A 15,800-nucleotide genomic window follows, 5' to 3' on the forward strand; every position below is an offset into this window, starting at 1 on the left:
GCCCCATCCAGGTCTGATTTGACTTAGCTTCTGACCCCCACATAAAATCAATACTGCCGTCTCTGGAACGCTGATACAAGGGTACAACGATATAAAATACAGGTAGTCCTTTACTTACCACCACAAGTGAGCCCAAAATTTCCATCGCTAAGCAATATAGTAGTTAAATGAGCCACAGTTCTTCTTGCCACAGTTGTTAAGTGAATCACTGAAGTTCTTAAGTTAGTAATAAGTTAAGCAAATCTGGCTGCCCCGATGATTTTGCTTGTCAGAAGGTCGTAAAAGGGGATCACATGACTCCGGGATACTGAAATCCTCCTAAATACATGCCAGCTGCCAAGCATCTGAATTCTGATCACGTGACCACGGGGATTCTGCAACGGTCGTTAAGTGTGAAAAATTGTGATAAGTCGCTTTTTTTTTTCCAGGGACGTCGTTAACTACTTTTAATTTTATTTTTCCCTCCAGTAATCAGAACTGGGTTGTAATTATCTTTGGAAGGGGTCCATCATAATTTCAAATAGTCACAGTGAGGACAATTAACCCGTGGAACAGCTTGCCACCAGAAGTTGTGGGTGCTCCATCACTGGATGATTTTAAGAAGAGTTTAGACTCTGGACAATCACTTATCTGAGGGTTGGACTTGAAGACCTCAAAGGTCCCTTCCAGCCTATTCTATTCTATTCTATTCTATTCTATTCTATTCTATTCTATTCTATTCTATTCTATTCTATTCTATTCTATTCATTCCACTATTCTATTCTATTCTATTCTATTCTATTCTATTCATTCCACTATTCTATTCATTCCACTATTTATTCTATTCTATTCTATTCTATTCTATTCTATTCTATTCTATTCTATTCTATTCTATTCTATTCTATTCATTCCACTATCTATTCTATTCTATTCTATTCTATTCTATTCTATTCTATTCTAGTCATTCCACTATTTATTCTATTCTATTCTATTCTATTCTATTCTATTCTATTCTATTCTATTCTAGTCATTCCACTATTTATTCTATTCTATTCTATTCTATTCTATTCTATTCTATTCTATTCTATTCTATTCATTCCACTATCTATTCTATTCTATTCTATTCTATTCTATTCTATTCTATTCTATTCTATTCTATTCTATTCTAGTCATTCCACTATTTATTCTATTCTATTCTATTCTATTCTATTCTATTCTATTCTATTCTATTCTAGTCATTCCACTATTCTATTCTATTCTATTCTATTCTATTCTATTCTATTCTATTCTATTCTATTCTATTCTATTCTGTTCCAGTCCTCAACTTGCAATAATTCATTTAGTGACCTTTCAAAGTTAACAGCGGCACTGATTTACGGCTGTTTTCCATACAACTCCATGATTCACGTCATCAAAATTCGGATGCTTGGTGAGTGTCTCCTATTTACGACGGTGGCAGTGTCTCAGGGTCACGCCATCGCCTTTTGGCGACCTTCTGACAAAGCGAAGTCCTCTTGGGAAGCCAGATTCACTCAACCACCGTGTTTACTCACTTAGCAACCACGGTGATCCGCTTAAAAACGGTCGCAAGGAAGGTCTAAAATAGGGCAAAAACTCAACTGTTTTTGCTTAGCCGTGGAAATGTTCCATGGGCTCCGTTGTGGACGTAAGTCGAGGACTACCTGCAAAGATCGACAAAATATGTTTCTTTTCTGAAGACAGGGAAAGAATTGTAGCATTGGCCAGATTTGAGAGATTTTTTTTTTGACAAGGACAATCTTTTTGGTCTTTTTGTCCAAGAAACAATGATATTTTGCTGTGAATGTCCTAAATTGAACGATTGGCAATAGGGTGGGTGTTTTTTTTTAAATTATTATTATTATTTTGCTTTTCCTCTGGGGGTATGGGAAGGGGGGCGATGTTTATTTCTTTACAAAACCCCTTATTTTCAAAATTATATATATATATATATATATATATATATATATATATATATATATATATTTGTCTTCTTAAATTTTCGTGGGTGTGCATATGCAGAAAATTAAAATCTCGGGTGTTTTCTCGCGTCATTGTAAATAAGTTGGTTAAAATATTTAAAATTCTGGTTAAAATCCCAGCTTAAAATCTTCTAAAAATCCTTACAGAGCACTCTGCAGAATTTTAAATATTTTAACCAACTTATTTACAATGACGCGGGAAAACACCCGAGATTTTAATTTTTTGCATGTATATATATATATATATATATATATATATATATATATATATATATATATGTACAGTATGTTTTTGTCTTGTGCTATTCGTGTTTGAGCTGAACGTTCCTTCTTCCTTTTTTTTTAGCCACTGTGGATTCCACATCCTTAAATTATTAATTTATTCCATGCGAGCTGCAGTTGAAAGACGACGACAATTCGTCCTGCAAAACCGAAGTTGCGCTTAACTTAGTTCGTATTTTAAAATTAACCGCTTGCTGTTAAATAAACGTGATACACAGCTAAAAAGAAATACGCTACTTTACTCTCTGTGTGATTAATCGTCACAATTAGGAGCCTAACCGCTCCCAAAATGGGTTGGTTATCGTTCTCAATAAGCAATAATTTGGTGAACTTTTCATATTCGCGTGGAGATATTACGAGCGCCAATGGTGGGTTTCAAATTTTTTTACTACCAGTTCTGTGGGTGTGGCTTGGTGCGCGTGACATGGCCTGGTGGGCGTGGCTTGATGGGCATGGCAGGGGAAGGATACTGTAAAATCTCCATTCCCTCCCCGCTCCAGGGAAAAGTTACTGTAAAATCCCCATTTCCTCCCTTATCAGCTGGGACTCCGGAGGCAGAGAATAGATGGGGGCGGGGCCAGTCAGAATTTTTACTAGCGGTTCTCGGAACTACTCAAAATTTCCGCAACCGGTTCTCCAGAACTGGTCAGAACCTGCCGAAACCCACCTCTGACGACCACCCTGTAAGAGCAGATGGTAGAATACCAGGTAGTCCTCGGTTTACAACCGCAACGGAGCCCGAAATTTACGTGGCTGAAGTGAAACATTTTGTTAAGTGAGTTTGGCCCCATTTTTACGACTTTTCTCGCCGCAGCTGTTAAGGGAATCGCTGCAATTAAGTTAGCCATGTGGTTATTAAGTGAATCTGGCCGTTCTTCCCCGTTGACCTTGCTTGTCGGAATGTCGCAAAAGGAGGATCATGTGACCCCCGGGGCTCCACGATCGTCATAAATGTGAGTCAGTTATCAAGCATCCGAATGTAAATCACGTGACCGTGGAGAGGCCGCGCTGGTCATAAGTGTGAAAAATGATCGTAAGTCCCTTTTTTCACTGTCGTCGTAACTCTGAATGGTTACTAAGTGAACTGTTGTAAGTGGAGGACTATATATTTTCTACTCCGGCTTATATTTGTAGACGAAGGAGGCCAATGGGTTGATGAAAACTGGTTTTTTTGAGTGCTATCCTGAACTCTTATTCCGAATTCTATATACAGGTCGTCCTTGACTTACAACTATTCGTTTAGTGACCGTTCGAAGTTACGACGGCACTGAAACAAGGGACTTATGACTGGCTTCTCCATTGACTTTGCTTGTCAGAAGGTCATAAAAAGTGATCACGTGACCCCGGGATATTGCAACCGTCATAAATATGAGTCAGGTGCCGAGCGTCCAAATTTTGATCCTGTGACTATGGAGATAGAATAGAAATAGAATAACAAAGAGTTGGAAGGGACCTTGGAGGTCTTCTAGTCCAACCCCTTGCCTAGGCAGGAAACCCCACACCACATGATGACGCAACGGTCGTAAGTGTGAAAAACAATCAGAAGTCACTTTTTTCAGTGCCCTTGCAACTTTGCAGGGTCACTCAAAGAAGTGTTGTAAATTGAGGATTATCTATATGACATGCAACAGAGGTGTAGCCTCCCACATCTTCTGAAAGCCCAGATATTTTACTCCCATAATAGCAGAATCTTCTTCTTCTTACAAGCTGCGTCTTCTAAAAGTGAGCGAACTTCGATCAGACACCTAAAGAACCGCCAAAGAAATCTTGATGCTTAATAGCAATAGCACTTTAGACTTAGATACCGCTTCACAGTGCTTTCCAGCCCTCTCTAAGGGGTTTACAGAGTCAGCATCCTGCCCCTAACAATCTGGGTCCTCATTTTACCGACCTCGGAAGGATGGAAGGCTGAGTCAACCTTGAGCCGGTCAGGATCGAACTCCTGGCAGTGGTCACTCTATACTGCACTCAATACTGCACTCTAACCACTATGCCACCAGGAAGGAGAATGAGAAAGGGAATAAGAGAGGAGGGGAGGGAGGGAGGGAGGGAGGGAGGGAAGGATAGCAATGGCATATTGCCCCCAACAATCTAGGTCCTTATTTTACTGACCTCGGAAGGATGGAAGGTTGAGTCAACCTTGAGCTGGTCAGGATCGAACTCCTGGCAGTGAGCTCAATTAGCTTGCAGTACTGCATTCTAACCACTATGCTATCATAGTTCCTTCCTTTCTTTCTTTTTCTTTCTTTCTTTCTTTTTCCTTCCTTCCTTCCTTCCTTCCTTCCTTCCTTCCTTCCTTCCTTCCTTCTTAAATAGCAATAACAGATTTAGATATGGCTTCACAATGCTTTTACAGCCCTCTCTTGAGCCGGTCAGGATCGAACTCCTGGCAGTGAGCTCAATTAGCTTGCAGTACTGCATTCTAACCACTATGCTACCACAGTTCCTTCCTTTTTCTTTTTCTTTTTCTTTTTCTTTCTTTCTTTCTTTTTCTTTCTTTCTTTCTTTCTTTTTCCTTCCTTCCTTCCTTCCTTCCTTCCTTCTTAAATAGCAATAACAGACTTAGATACGGCTTCACAATGCTTTTACGGCCCTCTCTAAGCAGTTTAGAGAGTCAGCCTATTGCCCCCAACAATTTGGTCCTCATTTTACCAACCTCGGAAGGACGGAAGGCGGAGTCAACCTTGAGCCTGGTGAGATTCGAACGGCCAAATTGCAGGCAGTCAGCAGAAATAGCCTGCAATACTGCACTCTAACCGCTGCGCCACCACAGCAAAATAAACCAAGAGGCACCTGGATTTTTGACCTACCGAGGCATGTACCTTCCATTTTGCAGAAGTTCCAATCAATTAGCCAGCCAATAAATCAAGATCTGGATTATCTACAACTTGTTCGTGTATTTATTCAATTTTGAAATTAAGCTGAAAAAAGTAGAAATTTCTTGGAGCAGAGTTAAGAGGACAAATGATAAGCAAATCCATGGATGGTTTTGAATAAAATGTATATATCAGCCTTCCTCTGTCTGGATCATTTGACCCCAACCACAGGTAGTCCTCAACTTAGGACCACAATTGAGCCCAGAATTTATGTTGTTAAAGGAGAAATTTGTTAAGTGAGTGTTGCCCCATGTTACAACTTTCCTTGCCACATTTGTTAAGTGAATCGCTGCAATTGTTGAGTTAATAACATGGTTGTTAAGCAAATCTGGTTTCCCCACTGACTTTGTTTGTCAGAAGGTTGCAAAAGGAAATCGTGTGACTCTGAGACACTGGAGCTGTCATAAACGTGAAATTTCCAAAATTAATGTAAATCGCGTGACGCTGGGGAGGCTTCAAGGATCGTAAGTGCGAAAACGGTCCTAAGTCACTTTTTCCAGTGCCGTTGTAACTTCAGGCAGTCACAGACCTGTTGTAAGTAGAGGACTACCTGTATATAATAACATCCAGCCTGTAAAACTGGAGAAAATGAACTCACAACACTTGTTTATTGGACGACAGTAAACTGGGGAAGTTTTGAGTGTTTAAACCTTTTTAAGTCCTCAACGTACGACCACAATTGACAACTGTCTTGCTTAGCAACATAAATGTTGGGCTCAGTTGCAGTCGCAAATTGAGGACTGCCTGTATATTTCTCTTTGGATGTAGCTGTTAAAAAAGGGACATCACTTCTGTCTCTTGGTAGCAGTGAGTTCTGTGGGAAAGAAGCCTTAATGGTATCCTAAGAGGTGACAAAGGCAGCTTAGATATTTGAGAAAGATTTATCGAATCTAAGTTCTTTGATATCCGGTTCAGAGAAGGAAAAGCAGAGACCAGTCACTTAAATTAGTTTATCATAGTACGATTAAATATTGCAGTGGCCTAGAGGTGGCGCTCTTGCCTCACAATCAGGAGGCTGTGAGTTCGATCCTAGGTAGAGGCAGGTATTTCTCTCTCTGGGCACAATGAGAATATATATCTGCTGAACAAAACTCCGCATTGGTGACAGGTAACAGGTGACACTCTTCTGGCTCCATTCAGTTGCCCAGACTCCACCACGCAAAGGATCACTGGGTCATTAAATGAAGATGTTAATACAATTAAATTTGGAACTCTGGGGGATCCATAGCTGCCCACCATAATTAAATGAACAAACCTCCAGATCACCTTATCCCAAAGATCCTGCTTGGGAAGGAATTTAAAGATAGCTTGAGAAAAGGATAGGAAAGTTTTTAAGTGCTTGGGAGAAGTGAGTATGTAGTCCAGAGATAGAAGGAAGTGTAAGAATTATTTTACAGTAGTGGCCAAAATTGTGGAAACCTTTTGGGAAAAGTGTATTTTTGAGGTTTGATGGCTAATAGCATCACTTTTTTTGGGGAGTTTCAAGATAATCCTATTTCACTGCTGGGAATAGCCCAGACCTTAACCCAAAGGAAAATCTATGGAGCCGACTAAAGAAACTTGTTAGTCAGAAGCAACCCAGCAATAAAACCCAGTTAATAGAAGCCATCATTCAATCTTGGTTTCGCATTAGAACAGCCGCAGAACTAAAAGACTTGGTTCACTCCAAGGGAAGACATTGTAAGGCCGTCATTCATGCTAAAGGTTACCCAGCGATGTATTAACTGACAGGGTGATCATTTTTGCATAGCTCGTTTTTTCTATGGTGATCAAGAATCAAGAATGTAATGCAATAACTTCGATGAAGGGTTTGCTATTAGAAGAGCAGTGACAGTATAAAGAAGAAAAGGGAAACACGTCGAAAATACGAGCCATACAAAAATGATCACCACAGAAAAAACGAGATATGCAAAAAGCATCCCACTGAGTAATTGTTCTCATTGCAAGGAAATTTCTCCTTAATTCTTTTAACAGAGAGAGGAAAAATTCAGAGAAGCTTTCATGGTGTCGTTATTATACATATAATTAGAATCTTTGCTAAGCCTTCTTCTTAACCAAATCTACCTCACAAAGGCTGACATTATTTTCCTTGGAAAAGCAATTAACAGAATAACGGAGTGGGAAGGGACCTCGGAGGTCTTCTAGTCCAGCCTCCTCAATGCCGTTCAAACAGGAGACCCTCTGCCGTTTCAGCCTAACGGTTGTCCAATTTTTCTTAAAAAAAAAACTCCAGTGATGGAGCAACCCACAACGTCTGGAGGAAAGCCATCCCACTGAGTAATTGTTATAAGGCCAGTTACCAAAAAAATAAATAAATAAATAAAAATTCTCTCTCCTTTCTCACAATTTTGCTTTGGGAAGTTAAGACATTTCCTTGCACTGCGGATTAAAATTTGTATCCAGAGTCATAAGACAAAGAATTTAGCAACTAAAAAACAGACCTGAGTATTTTATGGCCCTCAGGCCACATCTGAGGCCCTTTGTCTGTCCCTGTCCGGGCTGTATGGATTGTTTTTATTTTGAAGGCAGCTATTTTTCCCCCCCTCAATTTAACAGAATCTTAACAGAATAAACAGAGTTGGAAGGGACTTTAGAGGTCTTATAGTCCAACCCTCTGCTCAAGCAGGAGACCCTATACCAGTGATGGCGAACCTTTTTGCCGTCGCGTGCCAAAAGCGGGGGGAGCGTGGCGAGGGCGCCCATGTGTGTGCCCACACCCATAATTCAATGCGCCCCACCCCTGCGCATGTGCCCCACCTCCACTTTTAGCACATGATGGCACAGTGGGCCCGGTAGGCCCGTTTTTCACCCTCCCCAGGCTCCAGAGGCTTTCTAGGCGCCTGGGGAGGGCGAAAACAGCCTTCCCCATCCCCCCGGAGGCCCTCCGGAGGCCGGAAACAGCCCATTTCCCAACTTCTGGTAGGACCGAAAGGCCCAAAAATCAGCTGGCCGGTGCACACATGTGGGCTGGAGCTTAGCTACGGCAACGCTCGCGTGCCAACTGATCCGGCTCCGTGTGCCACCTGTGGCACCCGTGCCATAGGTTCGCCATCACAGCCCTATACCAGTGATGGTGAAACTTTTCGGCACTGAGTGCCCAAATCGGATTGTGCACGCATGTGCCAGCTGGCTGGTGCACACATGCCTGTTTGGGGGCCATTTTCTGGGCCGTTTTTGGCCCAAAAATTGCCCTGAAAACGCCCAAAAAATCGCCCTGAAAACGCCCCAAAAACAGGCCATTTTCTGAGCCTGGAAATGGGCCGGAAAAGCCCCCCAAAATGGAAACCAGAAGGGCAGCTGGGGATGGCACGCGTGTACACAGAGAGGGCTCTGCATGGCACCTCTGGCACACGTGCCACAGGTTCGCCATCACGGCCCTATACGATTTTAGACAAACGATTGCCCAGATTAATTGTTCTCACTAACCATGCTTTTAAAATATTCTGGTTTAGGATGATGTGTGAACTTATAGACAAATATGCAGATAGAACATATCACAGTTTCTCAGCCTATCTTCCCTTTTGCGAAGAACTAGAGTTTGTCTGGTTTTTCACTTCGTCCATATGGAATCTAAGTAGGTCTCGTAAAGCACAATTTATGGCTCGTTGCGGTGTTTATCGACTTCAGCAACTTTTAAGATGGGTGGACTTCAAGAGAATAACAGAGTTGGAAGGGACCTTGGAGGTCTTCTAGTCCTACCCCCTACTGAAGTAGGAGACCGTATGCCATTCCAGACATATGGTTGTCCAGTCTCTTCTTAAAAACCTCCAGGGATGGAGCAGAACTTCTGAAGGAGCACAACTTCTGGAGGCAAGTTCTTCCACGGATTAATTGTTCTACTTGTCAGGAAATTTCTCCTCAGTTCTAGGTTGCTTCTCTCCTTGATTAGTTCCCATCCATTGCTTCTTGTCCTGCCTTCAGAGGCTTTGGAGAATAGCATTAACGTACGTCCGTGCATACATGCCTACACATCTTCAACAGCCCTATGGGTTCAGCCCTCCATGAAGTCCCAGTTTGTCATGTGGCCCCTTGAGAAAATTAATTGCCCAACCCTGCATTTAGGAGGTCACAATAAACATTGGCCCACCCTTCAGTGAGGACACTTCATCAAGTGATAGGGCCTCAAAAGTTGAAGCCGTGGCACCTTCTTCCTCCTACTTCCAGGAAGTGCACTTTTATGACAGGTTGAGGTCACCCTGGTCATGGTTGCTCCAGAGAACATCGTTTTCCATAGTTTGGAGGAAGAATAAACTATGATCGTTCTCTCCCTCCAATCCTGGTTAGACTTCCAAGGCCACAAGGTCAAGGTGAAGGAATCCCATATTTGATGGTTGAAGGATTAACCATCTGCTTTGGGCACAAGGGCTAAAAGACCAGTCCATGGAAGGACCCCGATCCACCTCCACCGGGGTCATGGCTGCAACCCCCTGAGGCGCCTTCATCATCCTCGTGGTCATCTCTGTCAAGATCTTTCCACCAAACGGAAGATTTCGGCAAAGCTGAAATGTAAACCTTTCTACTTCTGGCTTGCTTTTCTTGTTCCTGTGGATGAAAAAAAAAAGAGACACACCCAGACAAAAACTACACACACATACGTATACACATCAACACACCCACACACTAAACCCAGCTCAAGCAAGCACATAAATCTCCAGTTAATGAAACAGGGGTGGGTGGGAAAAACCTAACTGGGAAGGAAGCCCCAATGGTGCTTTTTTTCTGGAGGCAACTGGACTTCCTTCTTTTTTCTTTTGAAGACGTTTCGCTTCTCATCCAAGAAGCTTCTTCAACTCTGACAGGATAGTAGGGAATGGATAACGGGGAATGGAAGCTGAAGAAGCTTCTTGGATGAGAAACGAAACGTCTTCAAAAGAAAAAAAAACAAGGAAGTCTGATGGACTGTCTGCTAAATAAACGTATTGGTAAAGCGGCCGCCACATTTTCCAGACTTACAAAGTGAATATGGCTTAATAAGAAGCTGACGGAACTGTTGTGGCTCCGTTGCCTGAGCCTGGGCTATCGACAGATGCAGACTCTGAGAGTGAGGGGGAGGAGTTGGCAAGGCCTCCCTCTCCAGGACCCTCCTCTCTGGCAATGTCTCCGGAGGACACCGAAGGCCAAACGATAGGCTCAGAGCCAAGCACATCCCCACAGCCACAGATGGACAGCGATGAAGAAGATAAGTGCTGGCTGGACCCGTGACAGAGGCGCAGGGAGAAGCGTGCACAGCAGAAGGGAAGCATGCCAGAGATTAGCTGAGTCACTGGACCACACCCCACAGGGTATAAATGTGGGTGTGGTGGCCGGTTCAGTTTGTGACGAGCAAAAACTGGAAATACTCCATGATCTCTGTGTTACTGGACTTTGCCTGCTTTATCGGACTGCATTTGGATTAATGCAAATGTTGTTGTATTGTTGACACTCTGCCTGTTTTATCGGAATGCTGGCAGTCTAATCTTTGTTTTGTGTGAGTAAAGTCTGTATTGGCAGCTAGCCACTGCCAATTCTGCCAGCTTTATCATCAAAGAGTTTTGTCGTGTGGCTTATTAACTTCGGGCCGTCTGTGGGGGTGCGTGTGGGGTATGGGGACAGAACAGGAACATACAAAGATCCTGGTCTATAGAGCCTGCGTTCTGAGCACACTCTTGTACTGCAGTGAGTCTTGGACCCTTTACGCACGGCAGGAGAGAAAGTTGGACACCTTTCATATGCGCTGTCTCCAACGTATTCTTGGCATCACCTGGCAGGACACAGTTCCAAATAGCGCAGTCTTGGAACGTGCTGGAATTTCTAGCATGTATACACTATTGAAACAGCGACGTCTACGCTGGCTGGGGCATGTCGTGAGAATGGCTGATGGTCGGATTCCGAAAGTTCTCCTGTATGGAGAATTAGTGCAGGAAGGCACCTCAGAGGGAGACCACAGCTGCGATATAAGGATATCTGCAAGAGGGACCTAAAGGCCCTGGGAATGGACATTAACAACTGGGAAACCTTGACCTCCGATCGTTCAGCTTGGAGGCTAAAGACACAGCATGGCCTTCTCCAATTCGAAGAGACACTTGTTCGGCAGGCTGAGGCAAAGAGGCAGTCCCGGATCCAGCGAAATCTGGGAGCTGGGCAGGGGACAGAATGTATCTTCCCTCAGTGTTGAAGGGATGGCCACTCTCGAATTGGCCTTTTTAGTCACACCAGATGCTGTTATAGGATCTCTTTCCAGAGCACGATACCACAGTCTTTTGAGACTGAAGGATGCCAATGACATGTCTGCTAAAATAAAGCCAGGTCATGGCACACGCTTGAAAGTAAATCAAGAAGTAATTGTAATTGTCGGAGTCTGTCTGGCAAGAACAAAGAATGCTTATCTACAGGAAATACGCATGTGTAAATCTTGTAACAATTCTGGGTAGTTAGAAAGCTGATCAAAGTAACAAGAGTTAAACAACTTGCAGACCTCAGCTAAAAATTAGGAATAGAGATGGCCTGCAGCCAATAAAATGTCTATTAGATAATTCCTGGGGCATTCATTAGCAAAAGACTTAGGAATAGGGACAGCTAGAGACCAATAGAACAATTTGTAGAATTATTACTAAAATGTTTATTAGATGATATTTCTTATTATCTCGCCTTGTCCCACCTTCTCTTTTAGTGAAAATGTATAAAGCTTTCTTAATCCTTTGTTCTTGGCTCTCTTGGCATTTTGGCCAGGAGCCCTTTTCCTTGGAGTACTCCAATAAAAAGCAATCAGAAAACCTGCATCTCGTGTCTGGCATCCATCACTGGCTTCGGCACCAGGCTCAGACCCGAATTGGGGACAACAAATCCATTTGCCTCCTTTGGGACAACCATGACCTGGATGACTGAGAATCTCCATAGTGTCAGACTTCGATGCTATCTCAAAATAAATGAATTTCCAAACTGCCAATCTTTAAGGAAATCTTTTCTTTAATTGAGCACAGCCACCGGATCATGACTCGATGAGGACAAGACTGACCTTTTGCCCCAAAATCCCTCCCTTTCCTTTCCCCAAATCTCTGCTTCTCATTGGCTATCTTCCAAGTCATTCTTCAGACTTCTTGTCTCGTCATTTCCCAGGAATGTCTCCCCCCCCTTCATTTCCACGACAACCCAACTTCAAAGGCATTTAGCAGGCAAAAGTTCAGAGCTTATCTCTCTCTCCCTTCTGCTCTCTATGCCAGCGTCGAAGCGCTGACACATAGACTTTTAGGAATACAATTTGGGATGGAGACCCTTGGAATGGTGAGGGAATAGGAATGGATTTCCAGAGGAAAAAATGGCAGACTACAGGCCATTTTAGTCCTGTAGCACCACTTGGGTGACCCTGAGGACACAGATAAACCTCCAAGTAGCTTCAACGACCTGCTAAAAGGATGCAAATGACCAGCTGTCTGCAAAGAGTATCAATCCTTCCATTCCCCACCATCCAGTCAGAGCTGAAGAAGCTTCTTGGTTGAGAAGCAAAATGTCTTCAAAAGAAAAAACAAGAAAAGTCCAGTTGCCTCCAGAAAAACCACCTTTGGGACAACCATGACCTGGATGATTGGGAATCTTTACAGACTTTTAACTGGGGGGGGACCCCAAAAGAAATGAGTCGATGATGGTGGGAAACCATATTACCTGCAAGAATAAGATGTTATCTTTCGAGATGGCGTCCATCAAGTTTTTATCCGGAGAATGTAAGCTTCCATTTGTCCAGCTGGGTTCTGGATCAGCTCCATTTGTGGCCTGCCTCGCTCTTTGTCTGTAGAACAGCAGGTAAGCCGTGTCCTTCGGCAGGAATGAAGTCACGTTGCTCACAGATTCAAAGGATGAGAAGAAAACCCTGGTGTCGTTAAAGATGTACCACTGGATCTCGACATCCGTAGGCTTCGTTGAAGCCATGTTCCAAGTGTTGTCCTTACTAAGGCTCTCAGTGGCCGGATCCTCACATTCCCTGGCATAGCAGTAGTAATGGCCGCTTTCTGAGGAGACCCCAGAATGGACCACCACGCTACAGAGATCGTACACTACCGAAGAGAAGTCCTTGCAGGACGAAGTCCATCCTGACGTCCTCGCTTGGTCAGAAGACACCAGGACCGGCAGCTTCAGTATCAATGGGACCGAGACGTTGTCAAGGATCTTCTTCCTTCTCATCGTTCCGAGGTCGAAGGAGAACCTCAACAGGGTGAGGATGAGGTAGCGAGGTCCCTCCGTCAGCTCGGTCAACTTCTCAGCATCTTGAAGGGAAGCACAGTTCTCACAGTGGTACCTGTTCTCGGCAGTCAGCATCTCAGGTGATAAGAAATAATTTATCAAATCCGGAACAGATCTGGAGGCCCAACAACCAGAAACTTGCTTGTGTAAAGCCAGGTCAGAATCTTTGACGGTCTTCACTTCAACAACGTCTCGTTCAGATGTCAAGGGGAGAGAGGTCACTTCAAATTTTGACCCAATGGCTTCCATAGGTGGGCTTTTAGAAGGATTCTCCTCAGGGCCCCTCAAGATCCCTGACCTAGTTGGCAAATCCTTTAGCTTGCTTTGAGTCTGGATCCTTGACCGAGAGATCTCAGGACCTGTTTCTTCTCCAGATCCAATCAATGCACTGCTGATAAATCCAGCCTGGTGGCCATCAGCTGGGGGAAACGCCAAGGAGAGATCAGTGAAGGCTTCTTCTCTGGAGGAGACCTGTAGGCACTTCAGACAACGGATCTTGGTCTTAATTTTGCCCCCAAACATTTCTTCCACTAGGGTTTTGCTGGCGGAGGGATGTCTGTCCACAGGAGACATCAAGGAACATGCCTTGAGCTTCTGACAGATCCTTCTACCCGTTCGCTCTTCCTCATGAAGACTTTGGGAAAAACAAAGAGATACTAAGGCATAGAAATTCTCCTTTTAAAGCCAGAACAAATGTGTTTTTTTTTTAAAAAAAGAACACCACCTTGGACTCAAATGATTGTCCACTGTCTTCTTAAAAAAACTGTCCACTGTGAATCCAGATCTAAATCTCCTCTGAATTTGGAAGCCAGCATTATTAATGAATAAACTGCTGGTTTGAATTATTTATATTTATAACTGCTGGCTTGAATTATTTATGTTTGTAATTATTCCCGTAGCCTTTAAATTTATTATAGCTGTCAACTCTCCTGTTTTCTTGACAAAGTAATTTCACCTCAGCCTTGGACAGCTTAAACCAGGGGTCTCCAGCCTTGGCAACTTTAAGCCTGGAGGACTTCAACTCCCAGAATTCCCTGGCCAGCTTTGCTTTGCTGGCCGGGGAATTCTGGGAGATGGAGTCCTCCAGGCTTAAAGTTGCCAAGGTTGGAGACCTCTGGCTTAAACCATTGTTTCTCAATGGTGGCCACTTTAAGATGTGTGGACTTCAACTCCCAGAATTCCCTAGCCAGCATGGCTGGCTGGGGAATTCTGGGACTTGAAGTCCACTCATCTTAAAGTGGTTAAGGCTGAAAAACGCTGGGTTAAGTAATCCAAATCACATTTTCTCAAACCATTTTCAATCTACTTTACCGATCGAGCAGGTATTTCAGATATTCCGAGCAATCTTGCTGGGCTCCTCGGGTGAACCAGGGGGGCCACGAAGCCAAAAAGAAGTTTTCAGGAGAAATCGCAGGCCGCTGACAGATATATCAGAAAGAGAAGAAAGCAGAGAATTAAAAAAAAAAGAAACATTGAAAGCATTTTGGTACCTGCAGTTTAGATATCAGGCTGTCCTATTTTACCTGGGCCTTTTTTTCATTAAGGTTACTGGAATTGATTTTTTTTCTTTTTTACCTGCTAAATTTATACATGAGTTTATTTTAATTTTGTACGTAGTGGTTAAGGTGCCATCCTCGAAACAAGGAGATGGTGAGCTCTAGTCCCACCTTAGGCATGAAGGTGACTTCGGGCTGATCACCAGGAGACTGTGAGTTCTAGTGCCATCTTAGCCATGAAAGCTAGCTGGGTGCCTCTGGGCTGATCACTAGGAGACTGTGAGTTCTAGTGCCACCTTACCAACGAAACCAGCTGGGTGACTTTGGGCCAATCACCAGGAGACTGTGAGTTCTAGTGCCATCTTAGCCATGAAAGCTAGCTGGGTGTCTTTGGGCTGATCACTAGGAGACTGTGAGTTCTAGTGCCACCTTACCAATGAAACCAGCTGGGTGACTTTGGGCCAATCACCAGGAGACTGTGAGTTCTAGTGCCATCTTAGCCATGAAAGCTAGCTGGACGACTTTGGGCTGATCACTAGGAGACTGTGAGTTCTAGTGCCATCTTAGCCATGAAAGCTAGCTGGACGACTTTGGGCTGATCACTAGGAGACTGTGAGTTCTAGTGCCACCTTACCCATGAAAGCCAGCTGGGTGACTTTGGGCCGATCACCAGGAGACTGTGAGTTGTAGTGCCATCTTAGCCATGAAAGCTAGCTGGATGACTTTGGGCTGATCACTAGGAGACTGTGAGTTCTAGTGCCACCTTACCCATGAAAGCCAGCTGGGTGACTTTGGGCTGATAACTAGGAGACTGTGAGTTCTAGTGCCACCTTACCCATGAAAGCCAGCTGGGTGACTTTGGGCCGATCACCAGGAGACTGTGAGTTCTAGTGCCATCTTAGCCATGAAAGCTAGCTGGGTGCCTTTGGGCTGATCACTAGGAGACTATGAGT

General features: G+C 43.8%; 1 protein-coding gene across 1 annotated transcript in view; it reads right to left on the reverse strand.

Annotated features, from left to right (window-relative positions):
- Positions 1-9,502: 9,502 nt before the first annotated feature.
- Positions 9,503-15,800, reverse strand: part of USP35 (ubiquitin specific peptidase 35) — a 23,728-nt gene continuing 17,430 nt past the window's right edge. Inside the window, exons 8-10 of the mRNA XM_070944061.1 lie at positions 14,663-14,769; positions 12,776-13,985; positions 9,503-9,679 (exon numbers count right to left, since the gene is read on the reverse strand). Of these exons, the coding sequence (XP_070800162.1) occupies positions 9,503-9,679; positions 12,776-13,985; positions 14,663-14,769 (1,494 nt within the window). The remainder of the gene's footprint in view (positions 9,680-12,775; positions 13,986-14,662; positions 14,770-15,800) is intronic.

Source organism: Pituophis catenifer, unplaced genomic scaffold (genome assembly GCF_029215685.1).
Source record: "Pituophis catenifer annectens isolate HBS135680 unplaced genomic scaffold, rPitCat1.0.hap2 SCAF_4, whole genome shotgun sequence".
NCBI classification, from domain to species: Eukaryota; Metazoa; Chordata; class Lepidosauria; order Squamata; family Colubridae; genus Pituophis; species Pituophis catenifer.